At 39.9% G+C, this 21,863-nt stretch overlaps 1 protein-coding gene across 9 annotated transcripts in view; it reads right to left on the reverse strand.

The window, feature by feature from the left end:
- The window catches only part of RARB (retinoic acid receptor beta), a 320,022-nt gene that overhangs the window by 83,914 nt on the left and 214,245 nt on the right, over positions 1 to 21,863 (reverse strand). For 6 of the 9 annotated variants that reach the window (XM_077787082.1, XM_021538076.3, XM_031503873.2 and 3 more), the window contains one exon: positions 8,846 to 8,932. The exons of 2 other annotated variants lie outside the window; for them this stretch is intronic. In XM_077787082.1, the coding sequence (XP_077643208.1) occupies positions 8,846 to 8,932 (87 nt within the window). Of the gene's footprint in view, positions 1 to 6,565; positions 7,330 to 8,845; positions 8,933 to 21,863 lie in introns of those variants that run through there. One more of the 9 variants, XM_021538081.3, reaches the window with a different exon arrangement.

The following is a 21,863-nucleotide window of genomic DNA, read 5'->3' on the forward strand; positions in this document are numbered from 1 at the left end:
CTCACACAGGGACCCCATGCTGGTGAGCTGACCTGTCACATGATGCAAGTTCTACACTCCTATTCAGATTACTAAAATGAGCTGAAGAAATCTAGATTTCCCCTCCTCCCTCCCCCCCAAATAAGCAAAATGTACAGTGACCGAAGTCATATTAATTCGCTGCCACTGGGAAAGCAATCCTGAGCAGCTGCAAATAAGTGAGTATGTGAAGACAATAATCTAGCTATTAAAATCTACACCACAATTAATATCTGCTGAGCAGACTTTATTGCAGAGAAACAAACAGAAAATCAGAGAAACCTATGAGTCAGACAAAATACAAGGGAAAAACTCAGTTGATTTGTAAATTTGTGGAAAGAGAGTAATATATTTTTATAAGCAAGTCCTACTTTGTCATGTAAGTGTCTCTATTTTCACTGTTGATGTTGTGAACACTGTCACTGAATTACTTTTTCATGTCTGGGGGAAGTGGAACAGTCCTGTAAACATTTTTAATATTAAATGAAGGTTTTAAATAATATTTGATCATTCAAATATATAGGCTGCTTTAAAAAGTGTTGAGGGAGCTCCTAGATGCTCAGCATATTTGGAAATGAAGCCATGAAATGTTAATTTAGGATGCTAACTTTAGGCTACTGTTTCTGACATTCTTAACTTTTGAAACACATTTACTCATGCAACGACAAATTAATAAAATCCCAGACTTTAGATTATTTTTAAAAAGACAGTTTAAAATCCATGGTTTTGGATGCAAGTTGTTTACAGATTACAATTAGGAGGAACAGCTAAGATTACTGTGACCAAAAAACTGCACAGAATCATTTCCACATTTTATCAGATTGTTTCTTTTATACCTGGAATATGGTTCTCATAAAACGGTGGCAGCAGTAAGACATTACTCCTTGTTTGCCTGCTAGAAAATCCAGTTTTGTTACTCTCCTGTCTATATTTTTCCTGAAGCACAGAGAAAATTATTATTCTGTTACTTTAGAATAGTTTTGAGCATTTTGCAGCTTGGATTTTCGTGGTTCCGTTTGGTTTGAAAGGGCTTGGATTTCAGCAAGAAGTGGCACGGGTCACAGTGCATGGGGACAGACTTCATGCACATGAGCAAAGGTCAAAATCAATCATAGCTTTGTATTTCCAGACCTATTACTTTTGGCAGTTTACCCTGCCAGAAGGGGCTAAAATACTTGCCTCCCAAAAGGAGTAAACATCAACAGGGGGCAGAAATATAATCAGCCTCTCAATCACTCGGCAGTGAGAAATGAAGGTAAAGGATCCCCTCCTTGCAGCAGCCACTAAGCCATCTTAATGTTAGATGCATAATTTTCAGCAAAAAGTTGAAAGATTTCACAGCACAGTGACTTGAAAAGGACAATAGGCCTATTTAGGCAATTATATTATGCAGGCTTTGTTATTAGGCAGCCCTGCTCAGCCCCAGAAAGTCTGGATAATCAAAAGTGTCCAAGTACAGGAAGGGGAAAAGTACAACCCCACCCTCCCGCACAGCCGCTGCCAGGACCTCTGGATTTGAAGGGTAAAGTCTATTTACCGAAGTTCCTTGGCCATTTTATACATCAACTGATATCCTTCCTCATGGGGCTGCGTGCTACAGCCTAGCAAAGCTCTGGAAAGCCCTCTGAAACCACAACTAATTTGGCCCCAGCCGCCCGCCCCTGTAAATTCAGTGCTCAGAAGCTGCTGCCAGCCCCCCAGGCAGGAGAGGGATGCTCCCCCCCGGCTCGCACGCATACCAGGGCCGGTCCCCACGGCCAAACAGATCTGGAAACTCATCACAGCTGTGCTCTGCTTTTGAGGTCTCAATAGGACGGGGCATAGCGCGGCCGACCGCGGCAGACAGCAGTCCTTCCGAGCACAATGTCCCTTTCACAGCCCCGCTCCCAAATCTAAATGCTGGCTGTGTAACACAGCCGCACTTCATCGGCAGCGTAAAGGGCGGTATATAAATTAGACCTGAGCAAAACCAGTCACTTGGCGTGTTTCGGGAGGTGGGACCGTAATCCGCCGAGCAGGGCGCCTCGCTCCCCCAGCAAAGCCCCTCGGCTCGGCCGGGCTGCGGGGCGGGCGTGACGCACACATGGTTAACAAAAACCGCTCAGCAGTAAGTAGGGATTTCGCTGGATGCGAGGATGACTAACTTCGCTGTCTGAAACACTATCTTCCCTCTTTCAACTCCTTAACTTCACCCTAACCCTCTCCAAGGCATCGCCGCAGAAGCCTGCTTTGTTCTGACAAGTTGCACCTTTGCTGAGCAGACTCATTAGGCAAGCAGGGAGTCACCCAAAGATACTTTGCTTTTCCTCCAAGCTTATCCCACCCTGACTTCACCAGCGAAAGCCTCTCATCATTTTTGTCTGCAGGAGTTTTTGACAGAGGTACATGTCCATTAGGGTTTTCCTGTGCCAGCAGCCGAATCAGACTAACTGCATCACAGCCTATGCAGAGAATAGTTTTCCCCTTCCAGTTATTTTGAAAGAAAAATATCCCCACACATTTTTTTAAATGAAACGGATTAGAAACAAACATTTTTTTAATCACATATTTTAGAGCATTAAGCTATACGTATAAAACTTTAAACAAATACTCTATCCCTAAGCAAATCAGTCCTAGCCATTTAGCTGTAAAGTTTATAGATGAACTTCAAAGAAAATAACCTGGTTCAAACAGATCTTGCCTTCTGGGCACTAGCAAACACACCTGCAGCAATTTGATACTTGGGAATGCAGATTACAAGTCCTTCACTTCAAAATGTTTGTTTTTTAATTGAGAAAGATGAAAGAAAATAAAGTAGTGAGCTTTTTTTTTTTTTTTCGTGGAACACAGATGTTTCCAGTGCTTGCAGAGAATGGGAACGTAACCCAAACTTCACAATAATCTAGAATTTTGAAAAAAAACGCATGCTTTCAGGAGTCCCATCTTCATGAACTTTCTGAAAGTTAATACCCGCTAGCTCAGGTAGGCAAACACCTCCTACAAAACTGAAATAAGAACTGTATAGTATGCGAGCCTAAATATCCCAGTGTGTTCTGCTGCCCTATCCATAACTTTTGACTTCATCAAATTTTGTATGCTTCTAACCCCTAAGGAAATGCAGTAGGCCATAGTCATCTACTTGATATAATTAGCTGAAACACTACATAATGCCAAAGAAACTTACTCTTGTTTTGGGCCTGCTCATTTGTTTTTTTTGTCTGTTTAATTAATGAAGACTAATGAAGACTTCTTTTAATAGGCTTTTCCAAGGTCATATCTCTATTCTTTGCAGCTCCTGTCTCAGGACCTGTCCTATTTCCCACTTCCGCAGTATTTAGTTAGCCCATGTTTCACCAAAAATTACTGGTTTTCTCTCAGTATTTGCTGCCACTGCACTATGAGAGAGCAGAATATTCTAACTTACTTAAGAAACTATAAATTACTCATTCTTACAATCTTAACTCTTTTGTCCTCTTAAGAACTATGCTTGCCTAATTTAATTATACCAACCTGATTTTTATCTTACAACAAAAGGTGTGAGAACAAATTACGATTAAAAGTGAAGTTGGTTCTAGTCTCATTTCTGAGTCCACAATTTTCTTCGCAAACAAATAATCTCATTTTAAATCTACAACAATATAACTAGAACCACATAAAACATAAATTCATATGAGTGCAAAGTCAGGGGGGTTTTTTGTATTCTTGTAACACAACGTGCAATATGCAGTGGCTAACAGTTGTGTTGCAAACACAGGGCAGGTTTTTCCTCCCACAGTGGAGAGAAAAAAAATACCACACAAGTTAAGGTCATGTTTGGGTTGCATCTTATCCTCTATTTTTACTTTGCAGACCCTCATGGACTAGAAAATTCATGATGCTGCAGGAGCGCACTAGCTTAGTGAATTGTAACAGGATTAACGTATGGAAGATGTGCTGAAGTTGGAGACCTTCAGCATTCTGCCCTAAACCTTGCAATGGCCAATTTTGCCAGCATTTCAGTTGAAACCCTGATGATGTCTGGGATTGTTACTGGCCTGCTCTGAGTTTGTACTATCCATGTACTATTCCCTCAACAACCATTTACCTTTTACTCTACAATCACGTCTCTATCAAAGCAATATTTCTAAGGCCTAAGGCAATGGCTGCAGGTGTACTGGCTTGGATTTTTTTTGCAGAGACAAAAATTAAACAACAAATTAGACCAAAAAAACCCTATAACAATTCTAACAATTACAAAATTTGATTATTATTACATTACATCAAATCACAGAGGTCTTCGTAAAAATGGAGAATCAGGAAATGCTAGAAGTAGAATTGAACATTGCTATCTTTGTGTTTATAAGCACAGGAGCAACCTTTAATAATTAATAGCTTTCTGGACCACAAAATTTCTAGTTCTGTCATATTTTCATGAGATGCAAGATAAAAATCTTAACCTTTGAGAGAATTTTAGTATTTCATAATCCGTTTATATATTTACTCATGCAGAAACTGCTTATGCTTTCTTCAAAACTGAAAACAAAATTTGCTCTAAGGTTTCAAGCAGAAATCTTAATTTGGACTCTAACTAAATTGTTTTTCCACATTTCTATACCATTAACTTTCACAGTTCAAATTATAGCCACTGTATTATGATTCAAGTTTCGACCCGATTTTAAATTCCCATGAAGTGAAGATTAATCCTACTGCTTATGAAGTTACAAGACTGGATTCCTGAATGCATTTTCCTGTATTTTTATTTACCCTTGTTAATAGGAGTTTCTTTGATTAGCTAAACTTTTCTGTTATCAACACTTGTCTCTTATCACAGACCCTAGGCAAATGACATATTTACCACTCATTCCATTCTGATAAGGGTAATCCTGTGTTTAACTTGCTCAAGAACAAACACCATATATTTTGTTTTTAAGAATCCTGCTTCTAGGTATTAACAACATACAAGAGAAAGAGCAGGACATTTTAAAGCTAGGAGCTATTTAAAGAATATTTTGCAAGTGTAAGCTTTTAATGACAGTATATATGCTTCCTACTCCAGGAAAGTTTATTTAATTCCAAGTTTCCGCAATATCACCACTGAAGTTATACTAAAGTTTAAACCATGAAAGGAGGAAAACACATTTTTAGTAAAACATCTGGTTTGGATTTTTGTTTTTGCTAACTAAAGCTCTCCCATAGCTAGTAACACTATTTTGAAGTAAAAGCTTTGTTTCATATTTTGTTTGAAGCATTTTGAAAACAGTGTGAAAAAATAAATATCCCATGCTGAACTTTGCAGTCTCTTTTTAATTGTAAAGACATCAAAACATTTGCAGTGTTGTAGGCCACTAGTAACTGATTTTTACAATTCTGTTTTCATTACTCAACCCACACAAATGTCATATGGTGTCTGAAAACTTTTGAGCCGAGTGAAACACACTATTTCACCAAACACTCTTAAATTTATTTTTCAATTACCTACTCCACCCCTTTGAAATGCCAAAGGGAGAACTCTTCTAATTCCTAGTTAACTTTTTAACATACCGCAAAACAGAAATTTCCAACAGCATTATGCAGTTAATGGTGTACTGAAGTGTTCGAGAGCGTGCTAAAAACATTTTGATAGATAGCCAAGTCATTTATCTAAATCACTGTCAGAGCAGTGAAGCATCCTGCAAGCTTTTAAGCATAGTATAAGGTGATGTTTTTCTGGCACTTTTTGTCATTTCTCAAACTTGAAACTAGGGTGTTAAAATACTGTTTATCATCTATATATTTCAGCAACAAATGAAAACCCTATTACATAGTAACATATTTTCAGAATGTCCTACCACTAACCCTCACTCTGTTAACAGTGCTTCGCTGTCTGAATCTCAAGGTATAGAAATAATTGATGGTTAAACTCAAAGGGTGTTCACAGTAAGTAGTTTTCTAGCAAAACAGCAACTTCTTAGAGCAACAAAGTGAAGAAGAAAGGTGGCAGCAAGGTCAGTACAAAGAAATATTGCCTTTTCTTCGGAAACTTATAACTACTGTCTGATTTTTGGAATGGCAACCTACCCACTGCAGTTCCACATCTTTGCAAGATCTGTAGAGATCAACATTTTAATTGCTTGGCTGCTCTGCTAAAATGCACTTCAAGACAACATGCATCCTGATTAGCAAATGTGCTACAAAATTAGATTAAGGGGGGGGGGGGGGGGGGGGGAAGCTACCACAGAGATGTTATGTAAATTCATCTTTCACTGGTTGGAGTTTTGCAAGTATTTGCTGTATTACGTTACAATTTTATGTGTTCCTGTTTGGCTCCACAACTGTTGTTAGGATCAATATGCCACATGAGAAGGGATAAACAGAAAGAAGTCCAGTGCTTCTTTCCTCTTTCCTTTCTTGGCAAAAGAAGAAAAAAAAAAAAAAAGCTTGCAAACCACATTTTGCACGAAAACTCACCCCACCCCTCATTACCTCTTCACTTAATTACTAGTCTTTCTTTTCTAAATACATGCAAGTAAATAAATTAAATAAATAATAACAACAACAATTAAAATAATAGTAATTGCTTTAAAGTGGAAAAATAACAGTTGGGACCTACATTGAGCACTGTGCCGGTGTTGCCACTCTGTTTGTGCCAATCCACTGAAGCATGCTTTGAGAGCCTTCTCCTGGAGCATGCAGGAAGACGGACTCGCAGTGTAGAAATCCAGCATCTGAGCAGGGCTCACTGCTAGAACGTCCATACAGTCAAACATGATTCCCCCTGCACAGAATGCCTGCAAAAGTGCTTTCCTCTAGGTGTGGAGGAAAATGGCACATAAAAGTACACCCAACTCCATCAAACTCTGCCCCTTTTTTGGCACGTAGGCTGTTGGTCTTTTTCCCAGACCAGAATCATGAATTATGACAGACAACACAGCTAAAAGCCTGTAATTGATCCAAATGATCATTTACCATTTTCCAGGCTGCCCAGCCAATCCAGCAAGATGGGGGGATGCGAGCCGCATTCCAAGTTTTAGCTACCATCAATTTCCCCCCAAAATTTCTTGAGAGTCAGTCCAGCTCCTGAGGCACTCGCCGGGTGTGCGCCGCGTCCCACGCCGTGCCAATCGCCCACCTCCCCGGGATAAAACAGCTCCGGTGGAGGCTCGGGATCCCCCTCGGCCGTGAATAGATGCTTCTGCCTCTGAACAGCTCACTTCCTACTACTTGTGTCACAGGGAATGAAAGATTGAATTGCCTAATATATGCGAGTGAACTTTCCGTGAACCCTTCCCAGGCTGCTAACCTTCAAATGACCCAAGCGGTCTGACATCACCAGCTCCCAGGATTCTCACACGCCTTCACAACTCCCAGCAGCCCTGCAAAAAAGCCAGGCGGGCGGGCGGGCAAAGGCGAGCCCCAGCCCTGCCGGAGTCGCCCCGCGGCCGCCGAGCGGGCGGGTGCGGACGGGGAGCGCAACTTACAAAAAGATCCAAAATAATAAAGTAATTAAAAAAAAAAAAAAGCCAAACACGGCAACGAGGGGGAGGGGAAGGGGGTGGGAAGTAAAAAAGCGGTGTTTTCAGCGGTTGCAGGGAGGGGAGAATTTGAAAATTCCAGCTCAATTTGCTGAAAGTTCCGTGCCCCCCTCCCTCCCGCGCACGCAGACACACACATTCCTTTCCTCCCCGGAGAGCGAGGCGCAGGCGCTGCCGCTGCTCCACAGCCAGGGACACGGCTTCGCCCCAGCTGCTGGGCTCGGGAGCGGCCTCATCCCGGTGCTGCCCCGGCACACGCCAGCGGGGACCCGCTCGGTGCCACCCGCGGGGACCCGCTCAATACCGCTCGCAGGGACTGCGGCCGGTGCCAGCCCCACTCCCAGCGGGGAATCTCAGGGGGTCGTCCCTCCTGGGCGGGGGGGGGGCGGTCAGGCTCCACGTCTCCGCACCATCCATCCCTCACTCCAGCTCCTAAGTCACCCTGGCTTCCCCGACCGGTCAGATTTGGCATTGCCAGGGAGGGTCTGTCCCCACGACTGCGCCCAGGGGAGGAAGCAGTCACGCATCCCCTCTTCTCCCTCCCCAGCCCCGCCGCCGCCGGGTCCTGCCTGTCTCTGATTAGCAGAGAGCGGCTGGGGCCGGTCGTGTAGCCCCGGAGCGGCTGTATCGGCTTTCAGAGGGCTAATGAGCCCCAGCTCCCCGGGAGGGGAGAAAGGCCACGAGCTAATCCATGGGGAACAGGACCCAGCCCATGGCGCGGAGCGGGGAGACCTCCGTGGGGCAGGGCGCCCCGGCCGAGCCCTCGCAGCCACTCTGAGGGCAAGGGACTGCTCCCACCCGCTGAGGTTCGTGCTAAAGCACACCAGCCCTCGCTCATGGCCGGGCTAGGCGTCAAAGGCTTCCCGAGGCTGTGGCCACGATGCCACAGCCAGCCCTGTGCACGGGCCCATCACTTGCATGAAGCCAGCAAAGAGCTCGGTGCTTTTTAGGTAGGTAACTACGTTCTCCAAAATCTTGCCCACCGAGAAAGACTCCATGGAGGTTTCCACCGGTTCTTATTCCTATGGACAATTTAAAAATTATAAACAACAGCCTGGAGACTCTCCCTCTGCCCCAGTGGGAAGGACATGAGCTCAATAGCCACATGCATGCTTTAATTTTAAATGAATAAGCCAAGCCACCTCAGCCCCAGCAGTGAGCATCATCCAGGAGCAAGGTACACAGGAGCCTTGCTTCCCTGCTCCAAAGCAAGCTCAAGTGCAGAAACTGGAAAACTGAACATTTGATTATTGCCTATTTCTTGCAAAGCCCAAGATAGGAGTCGGGCAGAGAGTGGCACACTGAGCAGGCATGGCACACCACTGGCGACCGTAAAGAAATGCTGGAGAGAGACTCACCCTGGGACCTGCGCAGCCACTTTAATGGATGTGGTGTCCCCTCTCCACAAAAAGTCCTTTGATGAACCGAAAGCTCTCTGACAATGCCTGCAGATTGTATTAACAAAACTTTTCACACAGATTCAAGAATTTACAAAAAAAAAAAAAAAAAAAAAAAAAAAAAACAAACCAAAAAAACCCAAACCACAAAACAAATCCCCCACACAGCACACACACTTGTTCCCTGAAACTGATATACCCACATTGAAAAACAGCGGCCAGCAAAAAGACCTGCTTCAATCTGGAAGCAAATCCTTTTGAAGAGATTAAAACAAAAGCTTTTCTTAGCCTCCTTCCCCCCTCAACGGGAGAGCTGAAGTTGTCCCTGCAGCAGGCAGTCTCTCTTTCCCTCTTCCCTTCAGGCAGAAGAGTTACAAATGCTGGAGTTTAACAGCATCTTTTTAAAGGACTTTTTAAGGACTTTCTCAGCCCTTTGGGGTGTCCTCCCCCAGCCTGAACTCCTGCAGTTGAAGAAGCCCCTGACACTCTCTAATCTAAAATTTATGCACAGCATACGCTTACTGAAAAAGCCATCCTTCAGGGAAGGCTTGTTTAAACTTATTTCAGCACAGCAAAACAGTGTTTGTTGCATTAAAATAACCAAGTGGAAAAGTGGCTAAACTTTTTTTTTTTTTTAATCTTGGCTGGCTACATTGCTACAATTTTGTTTGGAATTGCAAGGCTAAATTAACAGACAGTTATTTTCTAACCAGATGACACAGGATGCACGAGAAATTTGGAATACGTAATGTATCACCACAAAAATAACTGGAAAGGATGACACAAAACACAGTATGTTTGTTTCAGTCTCCAATTTAGGGAGAAAACAGCTTTTTTTGTGGACCAGAGTTCTTGGAACAGTTTAAGCTTATGCCAAGAAAAACATGCTGCATATGTGAGTTAAAAGTAAACAGAATCAGACAAACAGAAGTACTGTTATGTTTATCCTATTAGCAGTCTTATAATACCATATTCAAAAATAATACCTGTCATTTGTACCTCAAAATGTAGAGTGGCAACTTCTGAACATAAATGTTGGGAAGTGATGCTTAAGTGTGTATGAACTGGAAAAATACTGTTTTTTCTCACTGTATCAAAATGTGCCAGGTAGCTCCTCATGCTGCATTACAAATAGTAGTTGCACTAATTCTTATATTTATTACTAAACACACATGTAATTTAAAAATTCCTCAAATAGCCCAATGGTTTGCTCACACACTATTTCTACAATACAGTAACCTATGCATCTCATATTTCCCTTTGAAATAGCAAAATACTTGGTTTTTTTCAACAGAGTATCAGGACAAGCTACATTCATAAAACAGGGAGCATTTTCTAATTTAGATCATGACTAATCATAATTATTGTGCTAACTAATAAGTCCTCTAGTTCAAATGTAACAAAACCTTAAGTATTGCCACATATTTTAAATGCCTACCCAGCACCCACAGACGTGCGAGGAGGCAACAACTGTCCAATATCTTTGACTTTGTCCATGCAAAGAAATTGTGGTTTCGCATCAGTGCTTTGATCTGTTTTCTCGCAGACTGTGATAGCAGAAACTTTACAGTAAACATATTCTTAGCTATAAATGAAATAAAAAGCACAAGTTCAAGTCAGAAATCTATTTCCTCTGGTGTTACTGTATATTTGTCAGTGTGACATAGCACATTTGAAACCCATAATCATAAAACAAAAATTTACAGCCAAGGTTTAGGGTCTACATCTGTTTCTCTGGTTTTTGTACTGCAATTACCCACTGGACAATTCAGAAAGCAGCACTATGAATCATGCACTGCACACATGGTAGTGCTGGTCACTTTTTTGTTAGTACAAGAGGCTGAGGATGCCATAATGTGCTTCAGTGAGAGAGAGCATTAACTAGAATTAGGATGAGTGCACTAGGGCTCTCTAATAAAAATTACTTTACTAGAAGCAACAGAGCACTTCTGGAACATTACAGGCATATTTATAGCATGGAAAAATTAAGAAGTGCATGCAGAAATTCTCCCCAACTAAGTACCTCGGGGGAAGCAGACTTTTTTTTCTCTTTTGCATGCATTTTACTATTAATCAAATGTAGCACTCTCTTGAAACAGTTTTGACAGCAGAGTAAATGGTTACTAGTGAATGATGTGTGTGTTTAAGCAGTGAAAGCAGAGACAAAGTGATGTTTTCTTCTACTCCCTAGGCAAGAGCTGACACTAAGCTTGCTGCCTCAGCTTTGATACTCACAGATTCCTTTGTGTCAGTTGCTGGGAGAATCACTGGCAGTTCACTAACCCTGCCTCACACACAGGGGCTTTGATTTTTACCTCTTCATTGACGATAGATGTTAATATGAAACAGTACTTGCCTGCCTAGACAGTTTTTTTTCCCCTCCCCACAACTGGGGGAAAACAAATCTGAAAAATCTGAAAATCTGAATTCCCCCTTCACTACTTGTAGTTTTTAGTGTTGAAGGATATTTTCTTCATGTCTTGAGCACATGAATGATGTCAAAAGACCATGGGGAAGAAAATCACTAGGTCACAAGAGAATGGCTGAATATTTAAAACTATAAGGTAGTCCTAAGAATGTGAGCAAGAATTGCCCTGAAGAAAGTAAAATAGTAAAATTACTGGCATGAAATGGCACAAATAACATTGAAAAAAAAACCATTAAATATAGTAAAATTAAGCAAAAAAGAGGTTTCTTCAGTCTGGTGTATACTACTATGCACAGCTTGCAATGACCGAAACAAGAATTTGCACTAAGAGCAAGAATTATTTCAGGCCTGAAATATAACAGCAATTGGCGAAAGACAATTCAGTGCAGAGCAGTATTTTATTTTAGATGAGAAAAGCAGAGTTAGTCATCTCCAGACCTGAAACTCAGACATGCAACCAGTTTACGAATCACTAACAGATAAAGGGTTTTGTCTGTTTTAATCAGTGGATATGTATTTGTAAAGATGCCTTTAAAGCTGATTGCTTAACTTAAAGGCTATAGAAATAATTAATCTCCACAAACTTGAGCATACAACCATGTTTCTTAGAATCCATACAATCCTTTGGCCTGGAGCCAGGGGAGAACTGCCCTACATGATAAAATTGGGAGTGTATTTGGTTCAACAATCAATTTCTAAAAGTGACTGCTACTAGATCTTTCTAAGGAAAATACAGGAATCTTTAGTGACTGGTGAAGTATAACTCACCAATAGGTCCCCTAATAGCCTATTCTCTAACAGCAAATCACTTAAGCATTAAAGCATCAGATTTAAAATCCCTTCCAACTTTTTTCTTTTTTTTTTTTTTGTAATAGCCCTGATGTTCTAGATAGTCCTATCTAGCCAATGTCTTTTTGGATTGTGATAAATTCATAGCTACACAGAAGGAGATAGAAAGTTATTAAGCCTTGAGATCAAGAAGGATAACTTTTAAAAAACAGACAAGCAAACAAAAAAACACTGTAAAACTCATCCACGTTGGAAGTAAAGGAGAAATACCAAACTGCACCTCTGCACCTTTTTGGGGCCCCAAAAGCTGATGCCTGCAGGCTCCTGAAAGACTGGCAAAGAGGCAATGACATCACATGCATGAAGAGGGAACAACATGCATTTTTGAAGGATATAAAAAGAAAAGAACATTATTAAATTAAACACTGGCTATATACTGAATCTACACTTGCTGTTTATGAGGATCCTGTAGTGCAAACACCACTGCTAAATGGTTGCCAGAAAAAAAAAAAAAAAGTGAGGAAAAAAAGGTTTACTTCATTTTGTTTTGTTTTTAAATGACTAGAAACTGCTGTTTCAAGGTTTAGCCAAGAAAGAGATTTTTACTGTTAGCTTATAAATCCCTCAAAACATAGAAATATAATGGAAATCCTGAGGTAACTGGGGTGCCTGGCATGGCACTGACACATTGCATTATATAATCCAGGGAGAATGAAGGTTGGGACATCTATAAAATCTAAGCAGAATCAAGATATATGAAAGAGCAGAAGAGTAAGTAGAAATGCTGAATATTAAACTGCAGAGAATACTACTATTAACAATAAAGTTTCCTATATGCCGAACATGCTTTGGGTTGGCTGAAGGTGAAAGAGCACAGAGCTCCATTAAAACTAAAACAGAGATTCAAAAAGGTTGTTTAAGTAACTACTTTGTTTCTGCCTTTTTTAAGGAGGTAAAAAAAGAAAGTTACCTAACAAAAAGATAGTATTTCCTGATGTTCTGATATCCTGAAAGGTGTTTCAGAACGTATAAATAAATAATCCTGAGAACATGCAGAATAAATGGGAGTTCCCATTTATAGTTCTATAGGCATCTTACATAGTCATCTTAGCACCCCAGCTGTAACCAGAATCAGCATATAAATTGGGACAAGTGTACTTCTTCTACAGGTTCACTAATTGCAGCTTAAACTCTTGATGAAAAGTTAGCCCTGATGGCTTTCTTCCAGAAAAAGACCAAAGTTACTAAGCAGTGACTGGAATTCCAGCTCAATACATACATATATATCCTAACAAAGACTAACCTTACGCAAGCCCTATCTCATTTAAGTCAGACTTGGGCAGCATTTAAGGCTTGTGCTCCTGCACTGCACAAGGACACCCATAAAAAGGGATGGCAGAAGCCTGAGATGGCTGAAACACACTTGAGCGGAGCTCCAGCCACATAAAGCCCAGTGCAGGTGGGACTGGATTATGCCATGAGTGTAAACTGCAAGAGAGCCACACTTGGTGGCTTGATATGTGTATTCATGACAATCCAGTTCCCACTTAGCTAGTTCCCAAACGTGCATCAAACACTGAAAGAACAGTCCAGTATCCTATCTCTGGTATCTTAGAAAGAAGAATGACAGGGTGATTGGAAAATGTGTTGGCATAGCTACCTGGCTAGCAGAGGTAATGACAGCAATGACAATGTGGTGACATTGCCTAAAATCTGCTGGTAATGATGATCATCATGCCAACACCTTCACTCTGCCTGTTGCCCTAATGCACAGTACTTTCACACCTTTGTTTCTGTCATGCAGATGTGCTTCCTCTTTAGGAACAGCCTGTGAAAATTTTTGTTGTAAATGAGGTAGAATTACCCAGAAACTGGGTAAATATAAAAATATAATATATAAAATATAAATATATACCTATATATTTAGCAAATCAATATCTGGTTTCTTTTGTTGAACATGTGCCATCAATAATGTGGGGATTAACTGAGGGCACATGTCCTCTGAGGGACACTGTTATCACTGTAACTTTATTGATGTAGCCTGAAAAGTAAACTTTACTAATGGGGTCAGTTTTACAAGCATACAGTTCATCATAGTGCAACTACTGTTGAGCAGGTAAGGGATTCTGTATGTTCCTTTTATACTACAGTAAATGGGCTGTGACAGGTAGCACTCCTTCAAAAAGGAACAAGTGCTTCCTCACCCCATATTGTTATACCAATGTAACATTCAAATATAGATGAGATCTCAGGAAATGTCAGGCTGGGCTGGACCTCACTTGCATTCAGAACAAGCAATGGCACCATCAATGACATCCACTCTGAAATGTTCACAAGATGTTTCCTGGTTTTCAAACTCTACCAGAATATACTTATTTAATTGTTCTTTAGTGCATTCCTCAAATTCTACTTCACTTGTGCAATTTAAGCCAGCAAAGAAAAACATGCATGGTCCCAAGCTGCTTCATTAAGCTAGTCCCACATGATTAAATAGATCTGCAAATTCCCATACCATAAGTTTGCAAGACTCCCATATTGAACCGCAGAAGGGATTGAATGTCCACACATATTATGTCCATGTTCAGGGAATCACAACTGACACACATGCTTCAATCAAAGACAACTTACAGAGCTGGGGTGCAGTTAGATATTGTGGTGGTGAACACCATACTGCCCCAGGCTTTGTGCAGTATCATGGATTTCTTGCCCTTTTGGAACCTTTATTCTAAATATAGCAGTGGACATGCAAGCTGGTCTCTAAGCATGTGATGGTGCCTCAGCATATCAGGCTTGACAGATCTATAAAACTATCAAACTAGTTTTGCATAAACTAGACCAAAAACTCTTCATTTGGGCATCTTGACAGTTCTTTTGACTGAAAAGTTCTGCACAGACCTTGTTATCTCACTGAAAGAAACCACTTCTTTCAATCCAATCACAGTTTTGAGCAAGCATCCTCAATAACAGGCTTCTTATTCACAAGACACTGATCTTCCATGTATTGTTATCAGACTATTAGAAAAACAGATTTATTCAACTTCTTATGGAGACATAGGAAGAAGAATGGTGTTCTGTCCTTTGCGAAATGGCTTTGAGATGTCACCCTTACTGCATTCATCCATTCTATCTTGGGCATGAAATATGTCAAAGGGTACACCAAAAGACAGGGTTGTGGCCAAGCTCTTGCAAGGAATTATCAAGATTGTTGGATGGATAATGTAAGCCTGAATCTAGAGAAGCTTTAGTTACAAGAAATGCACGTGCACATTCTTAATCCTGAGAAATGTGTTGCAATTCTCCTTAAAAAGTACAGCAAGTTCTTATCCCCAGTCAAATCTTAAACAACAAGTTGGTGCATATATACTAATTAAAACCTTAAAAAAGTTAAAGATCCACCTGTTGGATTCTTAAATTTGTCTAAAAATTGCTAGGTTTTAAATTTAGTTTTATTTTTTAGACTTATAAGAGCAGAAGGGCACACCACTGATACTAAAGCTTATACTGCTAGCTGAACAATGCAGGAACATGATGTCACTCAGAGGTAGAACTTCACAAGCACGCAAGGGAGGCTAAGAGCTTTGCCAACACAAATTATCAGACAGAACCTCTCTGGAAAAAATGAGGCACAAAGATCGAATTGAAGTGTAAAACTTACTGAGACTTGAATGACATGTTGACAGATACCACTCCACTCACTTGCTTCCTATCAGAGCCCAACAGCCAAAGCAGAGATTCCTAAGCAGTGTTTTTACAGGCTAGGTTTAGTCTTTCCCTCATCTTATCAGTAGCCTTCAAAGGGACTGTGGGTGGATGTCCTCCAGGGGGAAAAAAAAACAACAACAAGAAAAAAAAACAACAAAAAACCTCTCAGAAGTGCCACCTCTTCCATACAAATATATTGGCGCAACCACAGAGACTTTGCTTGAGTTGAGAAAACACACCTGGCTCTTCTAAAGGAGAAATTAAAGAATTCATGCTTCAGCCCTCAAGCCTTGAGTGGCCTTAGAGAAGAGGAACAGCTAAGGAGAGAGTCTAATCAGGATGCAGGGAAAATCAATACTTGCATCTTGAAATACCTTAGGCAGGAAGGAACAGTTTAAAGTTGAGACATTTTTCTGCTCTTTGCACAAGAAAATGTGCTGAAGACTGAACAGGTGAGAACACAAAGGTAGGAGAAGGCTTTCAGGAAGACTAAAAACAATCCAAAGCATGTTATACCCTAAAGTTCTTTGGGAAATCTTATCTTTTAAAAGTTTCCTAGTTTTGCTGCATGAGAGAGCTTTCTATGTACAGCTCAAAGTTGTCCAAAGTAACATTTTCAGGGATAAAAGCACACTATTGTACTGTTATTTTCTGACTTTGGTGTGGAATACAATTATTTAAGACTCAGTGGGAGAGTATGAAAGGAGCAGGAGTGTAATTCCAGTTCAGGAAAAACTCCAATAACTGACAAAAAGTAAGAAACACAAGATAGATGCATTGTATTGTAGGGGTGAGTCCCATTGGCTGGAAACCCCGACTCTCCCAGCAGGACTCAGTTACATAGCAACTCCTGAGGGCAAATTAACCCTTTCCCAGTTAACATACCTGGAATGATTTAAGAGACCTTTTCCTTCTCCTGCTACAAAATAATTTCATAGGTTTGCAAAAATGGTTTGAAAAAAAAATGAGTGCTACCAGGGTAAAAGCAAAGCTATCTGACTCACCACGGGATACTGATGGTACAATGAACAGAGGATGCAGGGAATTCACATCAGTCTAAATTATATTTTATATCATCAGGTTTTGTGACATATGTAAAACACAAAATGTATTTCTCACCAAAAAGTTCATGCTTAGTCTGTGGGGACCCTATCCAGACTGTATTTATCAAGTTCCAATGGTCTTTCTCACCCAGATTCTGCCCACTCATTGACTACATAATTACTGAAGAATTAAAGAGTCCTCAGCTGGCATAGATAGTACTTAATTAATCTAAAAGATAATTTTTCCCCATCAGAGAATGTATTGCCTTCATTCAGAATTGTACAGGTTAATTATTGTAAACTCTGAAATAACTCCTGCAAATCTTACAATACTAGTTGGTTTTCCTCTAATAGTCCTTTCTAATTACTGACATCAAACAATTTGATGAATTTGGGAATGTTTATTTATTTCATCACAGCAGTTTCCCTATTTTGTTTTTAGAACTGTATTACATTTCGGTGTGTACATATCAAATGTAAGCACAAATACTAGATACCATTAGCATAGGACTATTGATGTTCTTCTTGTTATCAGAAATAACAAAGATCGAATCTAAAAAAATCAATATCTAAGACAAGGCTCCTAAAGTTCTCTATCTTTAAAATATTATAATTCAGCTGCAGTATTTTCTCCTTTGTAAGAGAGCTGGATGGTCCCTGGGGACCAGGAAGGGCAGATGTCCTCACTCAGGGCATCCCTGGTGTGGTCACACTTCAGTGCTTTGAGCCACAGATGCACACTGTTAGGAAAAAGGAGCTACTAATTTTCCAGAGGAGAAAATAAGAGATCAGGCTGATGTGACATTACACTTACTTTTGACTGTCTTCTAGTCACAGTAAGTGAGCTCCATGTGTTTTCTCTTTTCTTTCTTTTTACAGGCAGAATTGGACTCATGGTAGAATGGGCATTAAACAATGCTTGGAAAGGCAGGCACCAATGACACTGCTCCGATTCAGAAAAGCAGGGTAAGACTATAACTTTCCTTTACTCTGGAAGACCCAAGGACACTCTCACCTGAAGGTTAGAGGAGAAAAGCCTTGAACCAGGTAATCTTCTGCTCCTTTTCCCCCACCTACTATTCTCACACACAGCAGGTCCTACAACACACACCTCCCACTAACATCTCTTTGTGAAGTAAAATTGCTGCTCAGCAGCAGCTTCTCAGTTCCCATTCAGACCAGTCAGAAGAAACCATAGTCCTGTTAGAAGTTTCTTTTTTTTTTTTTTTTTTAGTTGCTTTAATAAAACAGGTAACCTTTGTGTGTTACTGAAAGGACTGTCTACATGGTTAAGATATGCCTTGCTTTTCTAAACATTTCACATCCTAAAAGTCCATCTGCATTTTCTTTCTATGGTTCTCATACATCACTTGCAAATCCAGATGGGATAGAAAGATATAATTTAAAATTCTATTTAATTTGGCTTCCTGTATTATATCTTGAAAGCTCATCTTGAATTACTTAGCTGCTGACTTTCACAAAACTAGGACTACAATATAGTGGGTGGGAGATTAGTACAAACAGAGCTACTTCAAAAATATTTTGTGATCTGAAAATTATTTAGGAAGAATCAATTTAATTTTGTATTATGGAGTTTTTGAAGAAGTTCGTATTTTCCTATCATTGTTCATTTAAAACCTATCACTGACACCACTGGAAATGTAGCCTTTAAAAGGGTAAAACCTGAAGGACCAAGTTCAGCATGCTTATGTTCTATTGAAAGCACCATTTCATATAAATGCCAACACAGACCTATCAAATATTTGTGTTCTTCATTAAACTAATGCCTCCCTGCACCATAAACGAGATGGTGCAAAATATAGGTGTATTCCCATGTCCTCCTACTAAGGTAGCCGATATCAAAATAAATTTGCAACCATATCATTATATCAATCTCCAGTATTACTGCATCAGTACTATAACCATAATTAACTAGCTGCAGGTCAAATTTCTAATAAATCTTTAGAAATTAAATGTATAATTTGTCAAAACCACATGTCTTCATAAATTGATTATTCAGAATTTAGAAGCTTTTTAATTAGGAAGAAATTTATGCAATACCATGTGTAATAATTACGAATCAGCTCTTCTGTGATATTTTTGTACATCAGCAAAAATTAAAACATTGGAAAACATTACCAGGTCATTGCAGTATTTCAATGTCAAAAGAAACACATAGTTTAAATGTAGAGGTTAAAGATATTTTCCCGTATCTTTTACATCTTATATAGCTTTATGATCTCAGAACTGGAATCATTAACCAAATACAAAATCAATGAGAAAAAGATCTAATCTGACCATTTTCTAGTGCAGACTCCCTAAAAATGATTTATGCCACTGTAACACTTTTTTTCCATGGTTCTGTAGTTTTACTAAACAGCATATATTCTAAGTCAAGCTTCCATTTTATGGTACACTAAACAATATTTTGCCTTTCTCATCCCTTCCAGCTAAAATTGTGAAAGAGTTTAAAACTTTTAACCATCACCTTTGCAACAAGCTTCAAGATGATGGGTATGACCCTGGCTGCCAAACAGAAAACTAGAGAAAAAGAAAGTTAAGTGATATTCGTTTATAGCACACAAGAAGCAAAAATTATACCCCAGCTCCCCTGCTCTCCCCTCCCATGCTTTCACCACAGGCCTATTCAAACTCTGCACCCCCACAAGGGCTCTGGATACTTCTATCAACATTTCATAGGAGAAGATTTTTTTTGACAGAGAACACAAAAGCTGCTTTGTGTGAAGTCTGGACACTTTTTTTCTACCTAATAAAAACATGAATAGAAGTGGGACCTCAGCAAGCATATGGCAGAAAGTCTGGACTAACTGAAAAAAAGGGGCCTCGAAGAGTTTGCTCTGTGCCATTCCCCACCGTGTTTACTGGTGAATGTATATGGTGTAAATAAGGAGTATGCAGAGCAGCCCATAATGGAACATTGTTTATGTGCACATCCTGGCAAATGCATATACAGCGTGGAGGCTATTTCCAAGCAGAACATAAACACAAAAGGGGAGTGATGACAAACAAGTATTCCAAGGCAAGAAAAATGTTATTCCATATACAAACCAAACAAACTAAAGTGGTTTCTCCCCTGCTAGGATCCAACTGGCAGATCTCAGCTGCACACACTATGTAGCTGTTAAAGAAATGAGAGACATTCCAGGCTAACTGGTTGGCTTTCTTTTTCTTAAGAGACCTTATTATGCTCTCAATATTAAAAAGAAAAACACAGTTAATATTTTATTTTACTCTCTTGCAAAAACAGAACAAAACAAAACAGCCCTTTCTTTCAGCCTGAATAGGAGCTGGGGAGATAGAGCTGATGCCAAGAAAACACCGTAAGGAATTAAGTCACAGCTTTTCTATTTCAAGTTCCCACTGAAAGATAGAGATGATTCTTTCTTCTGCAGGTCTCTCTCACAAACCTATTACATGGCTTTAGCAAGTGACACCAGTGTGACAATAACTTAGAGGTTTCATGCTCCTGGCAGAATTTTTTTTCTTATAATCATTACTCATATAAAGAAAGAGGGTTTAGAAAACCCAAGTCCCTGCAATTTCAAGATAGCAAACCGGGGGATGAACCTTTTTTTGTGTGCTTACTTCTGGAGAACAGAGTATCATGCTTTGACAGCTGCTATGTAAATAAATGGTTGCAATTTTATTCCTTTAAAACTAATTTCAAACAACCAACTAAAGGAGGAAGAAAAAATGACAAGTAGGAAAACAGACAGTAGAGTGAACTGAGAGTGAACAACAAGAATCACAAAAAGTCAACTGATAAAGCAGAGTTTTTATTATAATTAATAGGCCTTTTTATGATATTAGACACTAGAAACCAGCATCTTTAGTAGATCATAGGAGGTCCAGAATAAAAATACTTTGTGATGTCCTACACAGAAATGCAGAGCCAGCCTGTGGTTTTAGCATATTTTAAGATACTCAGAGTGCACCTTACTTTCTCCAAAGCTCTAAGTATAGACCCAAAAAAATTGAAATACAAGTGCTGAACTGGGGTCTGCACCTATAAGTAAGATTTCTGCTAGTCTGTCAAAACCTGGATGCAAATGTCCCGTGCTCTGCCTCTATGAACTTTTGGAATTCAGGCACGTTACTCATTGGGAAGTGATAGAGCCTAGGCTGGGAATACTGGTAGTACCTTTACAATATATAGACAGTCCTTCATGGAATCACATTATTCTTTTATTTTCATTTTTTCATGTGTCACTTCCCTTATACAAGACCAAAAGAACCCTCACAAAGCGTCTTGTTGGCGACTGGTTGGATATTAATACTTTTCAATTAAAATCACACTTCAGAATCCAAAGGAGGCTTATTAAATTTTTTTTTTTTTAATTACCCCATAATGCACACCTACCTCATCCCAACATGACCTTACACGCACCCACTGCTTGGGTTTCTCTTCAGCTGTTTGCAGACTTCTACAGAGCCTTCACTGTGCTTCACAAAACAACACATTTCTCATAATTACTCTTGGCTGCATGGAGCGCTTACAGCGCGGTGACAGGGAGGGTGCACACCAATGCCAAGTACAAGCTCCCATGCTCTTTCCTCATTACAGAAGGTATTTCTGGTGGCTGAATACCTTCTGCATATTAGAGCTGTTATCTATATGAATAGAAAATTTTTGTATGTGTGCTGTACTGGGCAACTATACTGCAGAGAGGAGGATCTGTGATGGCTGTTGCAAAGCTGAGTCACAGTGGGTATGCTAAAGATTTTAAACAAAAGGGGTTTTAGCAAGACTCCACATCTTACCACTTAATATTAAAGAAAGGTACTAAACTATGGGAAGAATCCTAAAAAATATTGCCAAATGTATAAATTTATTGTGAAATTTAAAGAATCTTTTTTGTTCTCTTCATCTAAGTTTCACCAGTCGAGTGAAAACCACTCAGTTTTCATCTGACAAGTTTTCAGCTTTAAGGACTCAGAAGAATGGCCTACAAACATGACCAGACTGGCATGATGAAAGGCTAGGAAACAGAGGGAT

This window comes from Lonchura striata, chromosome 1 (assembly GCF_046129695.1).
Source record: "Lonchura striata isolate bLonStr1 chromosome 1, bLonStr1.mat, whole genome shotgun sequence".
Classification (NCBI taxonomy): domain Eukaryota; kingdom Metazoa; phylum Chordata; class Aves; order Passeriformes; family Estrildidae; genus Lonchura; species Lonchura striata.